General features: G+C 40.8%; 1 protein-coding gene across 1 annotated transcript in view; it reads left to right on the top strand.

Moving 5' to 3' along the window:
* Nucleotides 1-329: 329 nt before the first annotated feature.
* LARP4B (La ribonucleoprotein 4B) overlaps nucleotides 330-18,660 on the top strand; it is a 55,802-nt gene continuing 37,471 nt past the window's right edge. Inside the window, exons 1-2 of the mRNA XM_051610102.1 lie at nucleotides 330-674; nucleotides 17,868-18,002. Coding sequence (XP_051466062.1) covers nucleotides 17,922-18,002 — 81 coding nt within the window. The 5' untranslated portion in view covers nucleotides 330-674; nucleotides 17,868-17,921. The remainder of the gene's footprint in view (nucleotides 675-17,867; nucleotides 18,003-18,660) is intronic.

The raw sequence follows: 18,660 nt of genomic DNA, 5'->3' as shown, positions 1-18,660 counted from the left end.
GCCGGGGCTGCCCCCTCACACAGCGGCGCCCGCGGGGGCAGCCCCGGGGGCCCCAGGGCCTCCCCCGGCAGGAGCGGCCGCCGCGCGCGCGGGGCTACGGGCCGCGCCAGGAGCCAAAAAGCCTCTGGCTGCGGGCGGGCGGGCGGGCGCCGCTCCGCCCCCGCGCGGAAGGAGGGGGGGGGGGAGTGACGTCAGGCGCGTCACGTGCCGCCGCGCGTCACGCCGCGCGCGGGTTTCCCTCCGCCAATCGGCGGGCGCCTAGCGCCGGCCGCGCGCGCCGCTCCGCCGGCCAATCCCTTCCGCTGGGGGAGGCGGGACTTCCTCCGCGGAGCCGGAAGCGGGTCTCTCATGCGAGCGGGTGGTTGAGTCTCGGCTCGGAGACGTTTCGGGCCCCGGAGCCGCCGCCGCCGCCGCCTCCTCCTCCGCGCCCCCCCCCCCCCTCCCCGCTGTGCTGCCGCCGCCTGCTCCTCCTCCCGCCCCGCTCTTCGCTCTCCTCCTCCTGGCAGCCGGCGGCGGCGAGGCCCCGGCGGCGGCGGCGGCGGCGCAGGGAGAGGCCCCGGCGCTAGCGGGAAGCCTGGTAGCAGCGAGAGGCCGCGGCGCCGGCGGAGACCTGTCCCGTGCCCGCCCGTTTTTTCCTCGTCGAGGCCCGGCCCGAGGGCGGCGGCTGCTGACAGGTGAGCGTGAGGGGCCTCCGGGGCCCGCGCCCTCCCGGCGGCGCCGCCCGCTCGGGCCGCTTCCCCTTTCCCCCCCGTCCCCCATTTTCCGGCGTGAGGGGGAACGGCGGAGCTGGAGGGGGAACGACACCCCCCTGTTCCGCCACCCCCCTCGCACCGGGGAGGCGGCCGGAGCCGCCATCTTCCCACCCGAGGCGGTTCCCGGGGGAGAGGTAGGAGGGAGGAGGAGGGATCCCGGCTCGGGGCCTTGATGGTGGCGGGGGGAGGGTGAGTCGCCGGGCTGGGCCGCCGGGGCTGCTCCCGCACTGCGGCCTTACCCCGAGCAGCGCTCGCTGGCCCGGCCCCCGGTGAGCTTTGCCCCCCGTGTCAGTTTGGCGCTGCCGCATGTCCCCGCGGGCAGCGGGTGCGAGCGCCCCTGGAGAGAGCGGGGAGGGGGAGCGGTGTGAAAGCGGGCCCGAAGCACCGGCTTTCCGCCTGCACACCCTTGGCGGCGGGGAGCCGTGACCCTCTGGGAGAGCGCGGGCGGTGCCGGCCCCTCGCCCCGGGCAGATGCGGGGCAGTGCGGGCTGTTGGTGAGAGCCGCGTCCCGAGCAGGTGGCTCGGTGGTGCGGGAGGTAGCGGGCCAGCCGTCCTGGCGGGGGGCGAGCAGTACTTGCAGAAGCAGCCGCCACACAAATAGGGTTTTTGCCGCTCAGGTTTTGTTGTCGTCGGGCCTTTGCTGGCTGCTTCAGCTGAGTTGTTTTCACTCTCAGTTTCAGCTTGTGCAGATGCTCAAAATTACTCCGTTGGCCACGGTTTAAACAGATGTGCACTTGCCAAACACTGTTGTACAGGATTCCTGTGCGGCAGATAAGTATAATTACTTTTATTCTGCAGGTAAGGGAATTGAAGCAGAGTGGTTAAGGCTTTCCTGTGGCCACAGAGAGAGAGCTGGTTTCAAAACCACTGTTTAAACTTGAGTCATGGTTGGGGTAAAACCATGGGAATTCTGGCTTCCAATCCTGCGTCTTGTTTCTGGCCTAGTTCTGTTGGCCTCTGTCTGAATCCTTAATAAAGCTGGAGTAGGAATCTTTCTTAAGCGCTGCCTCAGGATCACTATTGAAAGGCTTTAGCCTTTCATGTGGTTAAGTTTCATGTCAAACGGATCTGGTTTTTAAGGTTTGTATAAATTTTCAGAGGTCAAAGCGCGTTGTGTTCTGTTTTTAAACTTACTGGGATTTCACAATTCTTAGGTTTTGATTCTCATCTGGTGTTTTTTATCAGTTGAACTTTCACTTGTTTCCTGCTGACTTGTAAGCATTTCTGCAAGTTAATTCTTGAGATATGCAGCTAATCAGCTTAATCACCCTAGCTATAGGCAGAATATTGATTTTTTTTTTTAAATAATTTTTTATTGTTTTGTTGTTGTTAGAAATGAAAGGGAGGAGAAAACTGGGGTGAGAGCTGATAAAGCAAATACAGAAAACAACATATATTTTATATGTAATGGCTATGGGCAATTTTATTCTATGTGGTTACTATTGATATGGAAGCCGAAATTACTCATGTTTAATTGACCTTACATGTGAGGGGAAAAAAATAGAAATCTGTATTGAAACTGTAAAAAAAGGTTTGTATAAGCAAATTAATAGAGAACATTTGACCTCTTGGATTTTCATAAATAAGTGATTGTATGTTTTCATGGTATGTAATCAGGTCTTTAAGTGCACACAATGTTCTGGGTTAGGTTGAATTGTTTCTCTTCTAATTCTTTCTGGTTTTTGAAGTGTTTACACACAAATGCCTTAAGGGAAAAAAGGTGTTAGCACAAGTGAGTTCTGCCTCGGTTGCATTTTATGGCTTGATCTAATGCAAATATACACTTAGTTCGAAGATATGGATGACTGGTGTGTACGTACATATTGCTTAGATATGTGGCTGGAACTTCAATCTGTTTCAGTACAGAGCAAGATGGAAGGTTGGAAACAAGGCAGTGGTGAGGGCTTGGGGATTTGGTGGGGTTTTGTTTCTGTTTCAGACACGTGGTAACCATGCAGGCTGTTTCTGACTCTCTTGTTTCATTTGATTAGAGTGAAATTAATGACTTGGTTTATTTTACTGAAATGCAAAATAAATACAGTCAGGATTGTCTAATCTACATGTTCTGTGGAGATTTGTTTCTGCGTCTCTTATTATGTCTCGTATCAAGTCTCATATCTGGCAGTGGCTTTGGCTTTAAATCAGTTTTGAGCTTAATTGGCATGGTAATATAAACTCTTTGTTAAATATTTATTACGCTGCCTCACAAAATGCACACGCTAGACACGGAAAAGGCATGTTTCTGGCCACAGTGTGTGACAAATCTCAAGTGACAGCTGAAAGGTAACAAGAAAGGAGTTGTAAGGAACAAAGTAATGTGTGTAGATCTGTCATCAGTTTAATTTTTTCAAACTAGGTGGCTTTTTGGCCCTTCAGCACTATTAATGCTTAACTCCATGGTGTCTGTCTATATTAATCAGACATTCACATTGCTGTAAATTAACAGGTAAAGTATGCAAATAAGCATGTAGAGCATTTGACTTGGCTCTTCTTGTACCTGTGTTGGGAAGTGCAGGTTTTGTCAAGGTCAGTAGTGTTGTCGATCTTCTTGATGAAGAGCATTCTTGTCTTGGAGATGCTCTGTGAAGGAAGGAAGGTGCAAGAGTGTTTGTAGAGGTAGCTGACAAATGCAGCATCAAGAAAGTGAACACTGGCACAGAGAGAAAGGCAAAACAGACCAGATGAAGAAAGCAAAGAAACACAGTTCAAAGTCTGGAGAACATCAAGCTTTGGGAGTGTGATTTTTGTGTGTGTGTGCAGACACATGTGAAAAACTGTTATATGACATAAGATGTAAAAAACGTGGTTTAATAATGTTCTATTCCTTTAAGCTTTTACTACCAAAATGACATTTTTAGACAACGAGGTTGTGTAACTCTTAGAAATAACTGTTGAAAATAGCCTTTGGCTGCCTTTATTCCTGTATGTAGTCAGTCTTTTCTATTTGTATTCACGATGGGCACACAGGTACAAGTAGGAAAGGAAGGATGTTACAAAATAGGACGTTGTAAGGAGGAAAATTAACCCCTCCCCCTGCAGTTTTGTAAGAGGCAGTAGTGTGTGGAGAGCTGTGTAGAAGATGAGGGTAGAAGTTGCTCTTGTACTAAAGGCCCCAGAAATGTATTTGAACCATGTTGTTGCCAAAACAAGGCATGAACAAGCAAGGCTGAATCTAATACTGTCATTTAAGTTCCAGTAAAACAAGGTACTGACAGAGTGGACTTCTCCTGTATAAGCCGGTTGTTAAATTAGGGAGTGGAAAGTGATGTGAAACTTAAACTTTGAAATAATATGTTTTCTGTGATACCTCAAAAAAGAGAAAATAAGCATGCACACAGCATCTTCTCCCCTGAAGTGGTCATACACTTTATAAAAGGTACCAATTACAAATGTAAATGCAGTTATAAGCTACTGTTCTGGGGAAGTTCTGTTTTCTTTTCCTATGTATTAACTCCTCTGTGCAAAGTTCAAGGCAAGCTAGTGTATCAGAACGGTCAAACACAAAAATAGAATACCTATGAGCACTTTCTCTGAATATCAAACTTGGTGATACTTCACTTGGTTGATAAAAATAATTTGGTGCTGTAAATAGTGGATAATTGAGGAAGACCTGTTGCTATTCCAACAATCAGTTTCCTTTAAGACTATGCTGGCTTTGAAAGACTCATTAAAAAATATCTAAAACAAGTAAGTTTGAGGAACTTGTTAGAAATAGGAGCTGCAGCACCCATTCATTTAAATTAATCTAGCCAAGTTCCACAAAGCAGTGCAAGAGAGGAACAAATTCTATTAATCAGTTTGCAGCTGGTATTTCTTAAGTTCTGGTGATGTGATGAAGCCAGGGATTTTTAAACTGTCGGGTTTGGTTTGTTTGTTTTTATTGGGCTTTAACATTTGTTTTCTATGTGTGTTGGCGTGAGGTATCCTTTCTAAAGGGAGGTGCCCCCCCTCTCTTAGGAAGCAGGTGCTACAGAGTAATACCTGCAGACAACAGAGGTACTTTGCAGTATTTCAATTAGTTGTGACTGTCATACAGCATAATTGTGCAATTAGGGTGGCCATGACGATGTACATTCTGTGATGTGTGCTACTGCAGGTATTTGGTGTCTGGCTATGTGTTTCTGTAACAGCAATTAACTCCAAAATTGGAAGTCTGACAGGGCTTGCTAATAGGTGGCTAGCTACTTGGCCTAGAACATTGTAGGGAATTGGGGAAATGCTGTTCTGACGCCCTGGTGAATCACCAATTTCTTTAAGCCTTAATCTTTTCTAACACTCGTTTACCATGGAGGGCTGGGCTGTGCATATTCTGGATCCTGTCAGTCCAGCTCCTTAATGGGTAGTTGAATGATGTAATACAAAAGGAATCATTCGTTCATAAGCTGAGTGGATTGCCGCCTCTGCACTTCCACCAGCTCTGTTGTTGTTCGCATAAGGCTGCTGGCATGTAAGGAGCTAGTGTCCCCAAGAGTATATCCCACACTAAAGGTTTCTTCTGGGTTGCCTTTATGGCTGTCTAGAGTTCATAGATATCTTGAGTTGAGTGCAGATGTATTTAATGTAGTAGTAGCTATACACAGCTTTTAATTCTGGATTGTTGCACCTATAGATAGAAACATATGCTGGTAGATATCTATAGATGTGTATCTGACTTGGCGGCTCATGATGAATTAGACCTAGAATTACTTTCTCTTAGGGGCTCCTTCTTAAAATGCCTGTATCACTTTCACTATTGAAAATAGCAAGCATTGGCAATATAAAGACTTCGGAAATTACACCTTCAGATGCTACCGGTAGTTCACATGGGACTTGTTCTGAAATTTTATACTGAGTTTTGAGTGTAGCTGTAGAACACATAGTTATTTTATCTATGGGCTGAGTTTTTTGCAAGTCTAAATACTGTATTGCTTAGTTTTGCTTTTACATTTCCTGTGTTTTCTTGTCCAAGTATCAGAAAATATTTTCCCTTCACTTAAATAAATTCTCCTTTATCTTCATAGTGGCCTATTCTCTGCTTGATTCTGGAAATAAGCAAGAATGATGAATATTAATATTTCCTGATGGTATTCAGATAGCAGACATCAACCTGTCTTGGTAATGGAGATACAAACTTAATTCAAAAACCTGTAGATTTCTGTTATTCCACTGAAGTGCTTCTCTGTATTTCTCAGCAAACTTAACATTCTGCAATCTATTTCCAAGTTTTTTTACAGTTGTAGGGTGCCAGTGATCTGGAAGGGGATCTTCAGAAACAAAATATTAGTTAAACAGCAATTCTGTTGAGGAAAACATATTTAAACGTACCATAAATCTCACTTGTTGGAAACCTAACAAAATACTTGAGAAACTTTACAATGAAGTTTTTTTGGCAGGTTTATGGTTTTGTTTTCAGTCAGTGTTGGTATCCATAAGCATATTTTTACAGGTTGTGATGCTATTGCAGGTTGCCCCACAACAGAGTCTGACTCTGACTGTTGTTCAAACAAGGAACTGATGAATCAACAGGCCAATGTCCAAAGTAGCTTGCGTTTTCATACCCTGACACTGAAGGTTTGTGAACGTTTTGATTTTAGCCTACTGTTTTTTGATTCTTGTTCTAGGAATTAGAAAAATAGAGCAAAAATGGAAAATGCATCAGGGCATGGTTACTTCAAATGTTGAGGATCACAGCTTATGAAATAGATACCTATATGTGCAAAATTTGCAATCTTGGAGTTTTGTTCCCATTCAATGTTGTTGCTGCCTGATAGATAGGGACAGAAAATGGTCAACATGTTGCTGTTTAAAGCAGCAAGGCAAACAATTTGGGCAAAATACCATTGCCTGTATTGGAATGTCTCCAAGATCTTAGGTTTGTGTCCCTGGCCTTGTTTAAAGCTTGTTGTCCAATTCTTTGTAATAGATGTCTATTTGTATTACAATGAAGGGGGATCCTTTTTTTATTAATCTGCTGCATCTTAGCCTAGAATCTGTTTTGTTGTTATTATAATTTTCTGTTTGTTAATTAACATTGCATATTTTAACTGCCTGGATCCAAGGAATCAGTGGAATTTTTTTAGGAGAGTCTGTGCCCAGTTATTTTGACTTGCATAGAAGAATTATTGTCCTTAAATCCAAGCTCAAATATTGGAACAGTCCATCCTTCAGCTTCGAGTCAAAACCTGAATTACCAGTAGTTTTGATTACTGTGATACTCTAGAAAAGTGGGTGGTCTAACTGTGAACAAATGTGCACCCAGTAGGTGATAGTCATTCATGAAGTCTTTTAAAAATAAGAAAGATTTCACTGAAGCTTGTAATGGAGCATGATGGCTTTTTAGAAAGAGGAAGTAAAACCAAAGTGACTGTATTATTTGGGTTAAATTCTATTTTTGGCAAAGAGGTTAATGAAATAATCACTGGCAAAAAACATTAGCTTCCTTCTCTTATTACAAAACCTTAAATGATGCTTCTTCTGTAAGTAGTGTAATTTTGCTTCAGGCTTGGTCCTGAACATGTGTCAAAACTTCAACTAACATATTTTAGGTAAATGAATGCTTTTCAAGTTATCCAAAAAAAAATGAAACCCCAAAGCCTTAAAGGAGATCATCCTAGATGGTATGGTTTTATTTATTAAAATAATATTCACTGATAGTCAAGAAGTGTTGTATACATTGTTGTTGGAAGAAAACTTGTCATGGCAGCTTTTATTTTATTTCTGTAATTATCAACATCTTACTTGGTGCTGTATGTGTCTCCCACCTGGACTTTATGTAGTTTTAAATCTACATTTTTTTTCTCTCACTTTACTCAAACCTGTTGTGACTGCAGATATATTCTAGCAGCACTGTAAGAGCTGTCCCATCAGTCTGCTTAAAATCATTTCCAGAATTCTAGTTCTGTGTGCATTCAAATGAGATCCTTGGTGTTAGGTTTCTGCTTCCCTGAATTAGACGTTTGTTGTGTGTAGAATGTGGTAGTACAGAACTTAGAGAATTGGCTTTGAAGCTGTGTGTGTGTGTTAAATGATAATTCAAAGCACTAAAAATATTAAGTGTCCTAGAAGTTCTTAGTACAGTTTTTGACCTCCTCTTGTTTAAGCACAGCGGTGATTGCAGACTTGAAACATGGAATCCATATAATTGCAATATGGTTATTCTAAGATGATAAGCCTATTAAGACCTGTTAAAGAACATCAGACTTCTAGCCTCACCCTTGGAACTGCCCTAAATATTAACCTTGTAGCTTCAAGTGATGTTTTTAGTCTTGCCTTTCATAATAATATACTTCATCCTCTTTTGCCAGCTTCTGAATTTTTCTGAAAAATGTGCTGCCCATAAAATTCTGCCCAGTAGAGCTGGGTTAGTTATTTCCTTTTTCCTTTGCAAACTGTACTGCCTAGAGTGACAGACAGCATTGTGAGTGTGCATTGGCCATTTTCTGGTTAGCAGAGTAGTGATATATGTGGAAAACTTGAAGATCATCTTGGCAATTCAGGAAGAGGAACATGTGGTAATTGAAACAAGGAAGACTGTTGTTCCCAGCATTGCTAAACTGACACTCTTCATGCACAACATTTAACTTGTTCCTTCTAAGTAAGTGCTAAAGCTGCTGGCACTTTTATCACGTGTCTTGTATTTTGAAGACTTAGTGTTTCTTTGAGACCATTAATTACTGTGTCTTAGTTTTAAAAATTTGAAGCAGCTAGTGAAGTATAGTAGAACTTGCAGATTTTTTTGTGAAATAAATGTTATTTGACAGGTCCGTTTACTGTGGGACTGGCGAGTCATTGGCTGGCAAAGTTCAGTATCTTTTCTAGTTTCTGCTCCAAGTCAGGAATCAGTTTCAGTCTTAGAATGAAAACTGCATCTCATGATGAAAGTGCAACGTTTCTGCAAACTTTGCTGCTCTGTGTGAGCTCTTAGCATATTTAATTCTTAGTTCCTGCAGCAGTGGAATAGGAAGATTAATCTCTTTTACTTCCTTTCAGTAGATATTTTAAAGAAAAGCAAACTCCAAAAAAACCTTGGTTAAGTGAGGGCAAGCCAACTATGTGGGGAGGGAAGGGAAACAAGGAAAATACATTATTATGCAATATATTATCTGTGCATAAGAATTCCTCATGCGTACATAAGTTCAGAGAGGATATAATAGACCTAGTATCCAGAGTGCCAAAGTAAACTCACCTGCTGGAAATAAGATGTGTGTCAAAATGAACTGTGGCTTACAGGAAAAAAAATCCAAGAAGTCTTTCATGTGGCTTTTTCTGATAGCCATGTTAATCTCCTCATTTGTTGTTTTGGTTGGCAATGGGAAGGTGTAATATAGGCTGAAGATACATGCAAGTTTTTGAAAAGCTTCGGGTTTTTTTAACAAAATTGGAGTTTAGGAGTTTAAGCTACCACCTAGTGTTCTGAAAATACCTACTTAGAAATAGTACAGAAATTAAGAGTATTTTTTTAAACCCATAGTCATTAGTAGTAATAGATGTCAGCTCCTGCCCCAGCCACTCCAGGGCAAGTGTTGATTTTCTTTTCAATGCAATTTACTGCTGCTAGACAATTGTGTCTTGGTCTTCTGCTTTCCGTGTGTAGTGTTGTGGTATTGCTAACTCATGTAACCTCAGTGCAGATAAGCAACATTGATGATGATAGTAGATAATTAGATGAGGTTTTGTATTTGATTGTGCTAAACGTCAGAAACAGATTTTTGTGATGCTTTCATAATGTTTCCTTTAAGTGAAAAAAATATTTTCCATGAACAGTATTTGACATAAAGATACCTGAAGTTACTGAGAAACTTTTCCTTTCAGAGAAGAATGCAGTGACCCTATCAAAGATAGCACCCAAGCATCTAGAGTTAATATTTGTGTAGTAGGTAAAAACATTTTAGCAGTTAAAGGTGTATATTAGTAAAAATCCCACCAATTTTATTTGTATTACCTCAGCTCTAACTTGTATTTGCAGATCAGAATCCCACTGCACTGGACACTGTGCAAGCATAGACTGTTGTCTAGTAGTTCAGTCAAGTGTCACACTTAAATGCAGGTGGTTGGGAGCTTTACAAGAAATTAACATGAGCTGTAGGTTAGTATAATATATGATGCTCGTGCTCTAATAAAAAACCCATCAGTTTTAAAACATCCTAATATAAAATCTTGAGGAAGGAGAGAGCTTCCATCATATTCTGCAGTTTCTGTTAACCCATGTTAGACACTTTATTTATTTTTTTATACTTGGCCATTATTTAGGCTGGTTTTAGATGATTACATGGAAAGTTAGTCCTCCTATATGGTTAGGCACATTTAGGCTCATTTAATGTATATGGTCTCTGTTACACAGCTTGGAGGCAGAGGCTGGTCTGAAATACTGTTCAGACCCCCAGAGGATCTGGAACTCGAGGCTTGTCCTTCTGCAGGTACTTTGAAGCTTTGTTACCCTGTGTTCAGGCTTAATTGTTTTTCTATTGGGGTTTCTTTATTTGGTTGGATAGGTTTTTTGGTTTTGTTTTGGTTGTTTTTTAATGCGAAAGAGCAGTGGTTTACATTGACCTGTTCACTCTTGATTCAGTGCAGGCATTCTGCTGGGATTTCTCTTGTGAAAGTCCTGCATATAGGTTAGTATCTTCTTTCCTTTTTCCCCAGTAAGAACTACCTGTGGTGTTTTGTAGGCAAGAGTAGTAGCAGCAGTGTGACATGGACTTGGTTTGTGAAGTTTCACTCAGAACTGCAGTACTTGGTTTGCAGTACTCCGCTACTAATGGTTTCCTGCAGAACAGCAAGGAAGAATTAGTGGCAACATTTGTTAAATTTTTGTCCCCTTTCCTATGCTATGCTTCTGGTGGTCCCAGAAGTCCAGTGTGTGGGCAAACAAGTACTGTGTAGTTCTCTGTTTAGCTGTTTGTAGAAAAGGGGGTTTTGTTCAAATTTATTCAAATTCTGTTTTTGCTGGTGACATTTTCTGTAGTAGAAAAATAAAAGATGCCAGGGCTGGGAGATAGGGAGGAGGTCAAATGCCTGTGAACCTAACTGAGGGCAAAGGATGGAGTATTTTAGTGGAAAACCGTCGTACTTTGAGGTACTTGCCTAATGTGCTTGAGTGACAAACTCCTGATCTCTTTGCTGAAAAATATAAAAACTTTTTCATCCAGTGTGAGATATTTTCTGCCTTTTGTAGGCTTTGATAATGAATGTAGAACTTGTGATTCTACATTCAGCTAGATAAAACAACTTTTCAAGAGAAGATGGGGTTGTGGAGAATTATTATCATAGATGCTTCACATTAAAGTAGCAACCACCTTTAATTTCAGACTTGTCATAGCTTAGCTGAGCTGCTGACTGCTATTTGAAGGGTTGCTCAGATAATGCATAGGGTTTCTTTTAGCAGCTTGGTACTTCTTGAAATCATAATCTGATAAAAGAATATCTTATCTGACGTGATAGTTATTATAGAAATTAAATATGCATTGTTATGGATAACCTGCAGGGTGTGTGCTGTTAGTCAACTTACACTGAGGAAAACTACCTTGTGGCTTTGTGATGGATGTGCTACATGAAACAAGTCCTGTTAATTAATGAGTTGGGTTTCTTAATTTTGTGTGCTTCAGCCTGCAGTCAGGAGAATGCTGCTTCAGATTTGAAAACTGAGAAGAAGCTGTAAGCAAACTGGAACTGCTCATGACACAATCACACTTGTCTTTAAGGCACATGATACTGTTACTAGGCACAAAAATCTCTTCTCAGGGGGTTATTGATGTCTTGTTGCACACTCCTGGCATTGTTAAGTAGTAAGATTTGTCTAGATTGTAGATTAAACATCTGATGCACTGCACTACTGAGGAGGATGTGATCCACAAGCTTATTAGTCTGTTTCTTCAGCAATGTTTGAGTGTACATCAGATAGTACCCGTGTGTAAAACTTACCTTCTTCGTGTGCAAGAGGACTGTGAAAATTCTGAGCGAGACTTTTCAATATAGTGAAAATATTTCCTTTTATTTTAAGCATATATATTTAAAATGCAATTCATGAAAGGCTAGACATGAAAAAGGTAATCAGGATTATTTGTTGGTAGGGGTCATCCTTTTATCTTCTGTGTACTATCAAAATCTTTTTGTTGTTTGAGATTAGATGAGTAAATAGGGATAGGACTTTACACTCTTCCCATTTTCTTGCTTGTGACTGAAAGTTTTTCTTATACCTCTGTGTAGAGTGTTTATCACTTACCACTATCACGTTTCTTTGGTATTTTATTACCTTTGTTTATTGCTTGGTACCTCTTAGGCAGCTAATTGCTGTAATGTTCTGAATTTCTAGACTTGCAGACTAATCAGTTTCGTTGTGTGATTCTATTGCGAGGGTTTGTGTGCAAGCTAGAGAACCCATTAAATGATGGAGTTGCAAATTGCTTGTGAAGCCTAGTACAGAAATGTTTCATAGATCTTTAAATAAGGAAATGCAGCTTTCCCTTTAAACAAGGTTTGCTGTTCCTCTTGAAATTTCAGCTATTCTTTGGTGAGCGACTGTTTGAAGAGCTAATGAATAGAACTGCAGAACATCTTGGAGGCTATCAACCTTATAAACAAAAAAGTTTTTGAAAAACTTGTGAAGTAGGTGCAGCAACAGCTCTAAACCATTTGAGCTGATGTTTTCTGTTGCAGAATGTTAAAAATGTACAGCATTAAGGTTTAGATGGTCTTCTGATACAGGGCATTCCTTACTAACACATGGTCACCACCGCGTTTTAAAACACCTTGCACCTGCCCCATGTTCTCCTGCGGGTTTGTCCCCAGTGCTTACGTCCATGTTTCTCTTGAAGAATCAAGAAGTTATGTTGTTCTGGATGCTGCCTGCAGGAATAAGGAATTTTCTTGTCAAGATGGAAACTGAAACAAATCAGATGGTACTTTTCTCTATTTTTGAAATCTAGCTTTTCAGCCGCCGTGCTGGCACGTACGCTGGGTGCATGCGCGTTTTGAAAACTTCGTCTGGCAGACTTTGATAAATGTCTGGGTCAAACTAAGCTCCAGAGGTTAAATTTTCAACTTTTCCCCAATCATTTAGCTAATTAGCAGTTAAACAAATTCAGGGGCCTGTGATGATTTTAAAATAGTAGTTTATTTAACTTCTGTGAATACATGCTGTGACTAAATATTTGTCATGTCAGCTTTTTGACTTGCTGTTGTGTAATACGGAGTTAACAACTGATGTAGGCACAATGATGATTGCAGAGATCACCTCTGACAAACGTGCTTTTTGGGACTGTTAGATTTCTTTTTTATCTGCAGCTGTTTTGTCCACTGTGGTAATGTAAACACTTCACAGTATATTTTCTTTTAAATGATGGTGTCATTTGAATTGTAGATAGATTCTCACATCTGCTCTGGAAAGAGAAATATTTCCTGCTTTGAAAGGAAAGAAGGAAACCCCTGAGTTCTGTCACAGGCTTTCTGTATCAGAATGATGCAGCTTTGTGGGGTTATTCACCTACAGGATGGTAACATGTGTCACATGCAGCAGGATGATGGTTCAACTCTTGCATTAACAGCTGAAATCTTTCTTTGAAAATCTTCTGAAACAGCCACCTGATTAAAATAGCAAGCTCCAGTTTGTATCACTGCTTGTAACACTCAGGGAAACTTTGCAGCCTTTCAGGATTAGGATTTGTCAGTTTGTCTTCGTGATGCTCTATAAACTTAACTATCCTATAGCTGAGTTCTCGGCTTTACCTGAAATGAGAATGTGATGAACTCTTGACATATATGCCTGGGGTAATCAAAACACTTGTGATATAATAAATAAAGGTAAACTTTGTTGAAGTAGGTGTTAATGTATTAAATTAATAGCGTACTTTTGCAAGAGGCATCTGTTATTTCTCATATCAGCTATGTGATGTGTTCAGTGGGTGATAAAACTTTTTCAAAGCTGAAGTCAATGGTTGCTCTGATTACTTCTGTTGCAGTGTCATGATCCTTGTGGATACATCAGGATGTGAAAGATGGTGAGAAAGTATGTTATCTCTGACAGTTGAAAAGGGTTTCTGGCCTGCAGCTGGAAGTTTGTTATGAGGTTTAAGTCAGGCAGTGCACCTCTGTTTTGAAAACTTTCCAGACTTTCTCATGTTCCTGGAAGTGTATTTCTGTATTAGCCTTGTGAAAAGTTTATCTTAATCTGTGTTTAAAGTTTCTAAAATGTTTGCTAGGATGAGTTCTGCACAAAGCCAAACTCAAATCTATTTTTGTTTGTGCTTGCTGGAAGAGCAATGAAAAGATCTTTTATTCTAGTGAGCTTTTTTGTTTTACGGTGTTGCTGTTTGCAGTCTGAAACTTAAGTTGTCAGCACTTGCATTTGTAAATCTCTTTTTTAAGGGCTGATTACTCTGGGCTGAAAGTTGGCAGACAAGATCTCAGCCCTAGAGCATTGTTTGGGGTTTTTAAATAACAGATCTATCTGACTGGTTTGATTGAGAACGCATGCTGCTACTCATACTCCTGTAACGCTAGACAGCAAAACAGACTGCATAAAAACACACTTGGAATATGAATTAGAGAAAGCAGAAATTACTTCTAATGAAAGCAGAGGTGGGAGGATTGGAGGCTGCACTCAGTGGAGGACTGGGGGAGGTGGCAGGGGCAGTGAAGTGTTTTTTCCTTGGCTACATAAAAATGGAGTAGATGTCTCTTCCGAGCTGCTTGCATGGTTGTGATGTAGGTGGATGTGCTGTGTATATAAATATCTTCAGACGGTTGAACATTAACTCTGACAGTACTCTAAGATACCTAAACCTGAACTAAAATGCAGTGTAAAGGTTATCCTGATGCCAGCACCACAGTGACACACACGTGTGGTTATTGGATGAGAATGGGCCCAGCTCTGCTTGGCTTGGCACCCAGACAAGGGTGGTTGTGTGCACTTTTCTGTATCATCACCTTGTGAACCATTGCTGGTTTGTATTTGGTATCTTCTGAAATTATGAAATTCTTATTAAAAGATGCACTTGAAAATACATGCCAGTAAGGAATCACGTTGTTAGTTTTTTTAAAAGAGTAAACAACAAATAAACCACACAACCCAGAACTTTTTGTTTGGGAAGGTAGTTGTGGATGTTGCAGAGGGAAACCAGGAGGCTGAAACATGTGCTACCTGTGTCACTCAGCCAGGTGGTCTCTGTCCCCCCTGAGAAAATTCTTGTAACTCCTCAGATTAACCACTACTGACCAGGTGCCCACAGGGACGGATCTGTATAAGTCTTAAGTAAAGAGTTACTGCCCTAATTGTCCTTGTTCTAATAAGAAAACAACTGTATTAAGATGTTCTTCCCCTTCCTGTAGCAATTACTAATTTAGCAGACTGAGCAGTGTATTACAGTTTTGGGGGACAGTAAGGACTTCATGGTTGAATGTTGTGTGGTTTCTAAAGAAACGTTTTCATCTGCATTTTAAACCTGTGGGACCTAAGTGTCTTGCCTGCTTGAGAGTCTGAACTGCTTTTGATAAGCTTCAGTAAAATCCATGCAGTTTCTCTTGGATTAGATAGTATTGGAAGTCTTTGTGTGTATCAAGGTTAACTTTGCCCTTGACATAATATATCTGAAGTTGTTGAACTTGACTAATTACTCTGTCAAGACTGAGTAGCAAGCCAGAAGGAAAAATAAAGATTTACTATACACATTTACAGAATTGAAATTGGATAATATTACAAAATTAAAATTTTGTACTTTAAAATCAATTCCTAAATGCAGGCCATTCTACAGATTGTGTGACTAGATGGAAGACATGGGTTTTTGTGAATCTGCTTGCTATAGACTAGAAATACTATTTGAAAGCTTGAATGAAAAAAAACAGCAGTTTGTGTCAGCTCACAGTTGTGCCATAGCTATTGCTATCTCTTATCTTAAACAGGTCTGCTGATGTGCAGTTTTCACATTAATGTCTTCTACTAATTGTAGCAGCGTGTACTTGTGCAAAGATGTGGTTTACCAATCAGCAATTCAGTGTATCTTTTAAGGCAGTGGATAGGTTAAGTCTTGCATGGAATGGTCATTTTTTTTATTATTGCATTAAAATACCACATTTAACTTGTTTGGATAATTTGACTACTAAACTAGCATTGAAAGAGGATAAACTGTCTTCCAGTCTTTATCTGTATTTTCTAGAAATACCAGATATTGGTTGTGGTTCCCATAAATAAGCTTATTGCATTTGGGGTCTTTCCACATGGCTAAGCCATTTGCAGGAAGGCAATAGCTGTTCATTACTAAAAACATGAGGTTTAGAAGACAGGTTGTGAAACACACTGAAACATATCCTTTGAGAAGCGTTTAACACTGTGATTTTTATTGTTTCTCTCCCTGAAGTAACACTGCCTTTTCCAGAAACACTGTATTCACTGACGTGATAGTCATGGAATCCTGCTGTCATAGACATTTTATGGGTTAAGAGATTGGTAAGTGGCAACTCTGTGTTGGAAAAGTTGATGGCACTAACTTTCCAGAACAGCCCTGCACATGAAGTCGTTTTGAAGTGTATCACAACAGATGGGATTTTCCAGCAGAGCACTTGACATCCTGGAGACTTATAGCAGCAATGTGACATACAAAGTGAAGAAAATTGCAGAGGAAACTCCTCCTGCATTTGGGATCTTTCCGTATGACTTAGCCATTTGCAGAAAGGCAATAGCAGATCATTGTTAAAGGCATGGGATTTAGAAGGCAGGTTGAATATTCTCTTCTGCACTTGCTTTGAGAGCCGTTTTGATCCTTAATGATCAAATGCAACTTAAATATATGGTGAGTGAATTTACTGTGGTATGCATCACAACTAATGTGTACTAATGAGAATATGATTATTAGTTTGAGTAATCCAAGCAACATTACCTAGAGCTTCAAACTAGACCTAGTCTGTGATAAGCATCTTGTGTAATCTCATCTAAAGGTCTTCTGAAAAGCAGTAGGACGATGTGCTGCTCTGTTTTCTGGTGCCTTGCCCAAGAAATCTGAATTTGCAGCATGCACATCATGATCATTTCTCTCCTCAACCAAAATTAATGATTTAGCTGAATATTTTGTGTGTGGCCAGTCAGCAAATGGTTTAAAGGACATCTGTGTAGTGGAACTTTACTCTTGATTGTTAGACTCTCATGATCTTAGCTGTCTTCCTTCCACAATCTATAGACTTAAAAAGTACTGGTGCTAACACAACACACAAGAGGATGGAAGAGATTGCAGCATGACTGGAGACAGGCTGATCCTAGAATGAAATGGGAATGTGTGAGATAAGCAGGCAACATAAAGGGATGCAAAGTAGTACCTAGGCATTGATTTGGGAATCAGAATGCTGAGTAGCTAATGTCATTGCTGACTGAGACACATTTGTCTATCTGTGATTGAAGCAGACTTTAACTTGTTAGTCTGGACCAGTGTGCATACTCAAGGTTAGTATGAACAGTGAACACAAAATGTGGTAGAAGTCTTTGCACTTTCTACTGCATGTTTGTTTTTTTTTTATTTTACACCCCAATATTTACTTTGAGTCTTCATGATTTAAATGAGATAGTCTTAAGGACCAGGTTTTTAAAAAATAATGGTATTAAATAATGGCATCAAATTGCAAAGTGGAGCTCACAGTCAGGATTTCAACTCTACTTAGTTTTCTGCTTGTCTAAGCAAAAAAAACCCCAACTTTTTAGGATGATGGAGCAGAACAACTTGTTGAGCTTTACTAATCTGGCAGAACTGTTGTAGCATGCTTAAAATTTGCAAAGATTAAGTGACTGTCAGAGTAGTTGTGGAAGACAAAGGTTGGTTTGTCACTTCTTAAAAAGTTACCAGGTGGTATGAAGAAGTTGTGGTTGAAAACCAATCTGAATAATTAAGGTGAGAATCAAATGAAACTTTCCCAGTGGAATTTCCCTGCTTGGTGCTGTGGCAGGTGTTCCATCTGAACTCCCAAGGCAGACAGGGGCTGGGAGTTGAGCATATCTGCAAGATGGCTTTATCCTCACCTTCTGCTGTAACATTTTCTCTGAATGCATAATCCTGACCATGTCCTGTGGAAAATCTTTGGACCTGTGGTCTGAAATGGCTGAGTTCTCGGGAATTTCAACAGCCACTTACAGTACCTCTTGTCTTCCTATTTCTGCAGCTTACAAAGGTGACCAGTAAAGTTCTCTCTGAGCAGCCAAAAAGCAGACAGCTCATGACTTCTGATCAGGACACTAAAGTTGTGGCTGAACCGCAGGTGCAGCAAGTACAAGAAGTTAAGGACGGTTCTCATCTAGTAAGTATTATAATTGCATGTTCCCTTGGTGTAAATGTTGCATTAAACCGTTTTTTTACTATGTCTTAATCAAAATTGTGTCTCAGCACATTTTAGACTGCAGTTCAACATAAAATGATAGAATGGAGGTGTTGAAGGTGGCTAATTCTCCCTGCCAAGTAGGAGCCTCACCTTTACTTTTCTTCAGCTGTTCAGGGGATTAAAATAAACTGTGAGTTAAACCAATTTGCACTCATTTAAAGAGCAGGGCTTTTTAGGCTATGCAGGAATTGTATTATCAATCTTGAGTAAGGTTCTAACTCACACATTCACATCTGAGGAAAATTAAGGAAATACACTTGGCATGTACCTGTAACTAAAAAAAGTACATCATACAAATAGGAAATTGCATCCCATATCGGGAATACTTCTTGCTCAGTTCTGCCAAATGGCACATGGCTGCTGCTTCCATGTTACTGTGCAGGATCCAGCTACTCGCTTTATGAGATGCTTTTGGCAGATCATACCACAGATAGTACTGTGTGTATGTGTTGCAGCAACTGTTGCATATGTCTTCAAGAAGACTGAATACTTGATTTTCGTGTAATCTCTACTTATAACATTGTATTTTCATCTTTGATCATTAACTGTGTCTTCGGAGGAACGTTTCCTCTTTGGA

This window comes from Apus apus, chromosome 2, assembly GCF_020740795.1.
Source record: "Apus apus isolate bApuApu2 chromosome 2, bApuApu2.pri.cur, whole genome shotgun sequence".
In the NCBI taxonomy this organism is placed as follows: Eukaryota; Metazoa; Chordata; class Aves; order Apodiformes; family Apodidae; genus Apus; species Apus apus.
Note: the sequence above shows the minus strand (reverse complement) of the source record. Positions and strands in the feature narration are given on the sequence as shown.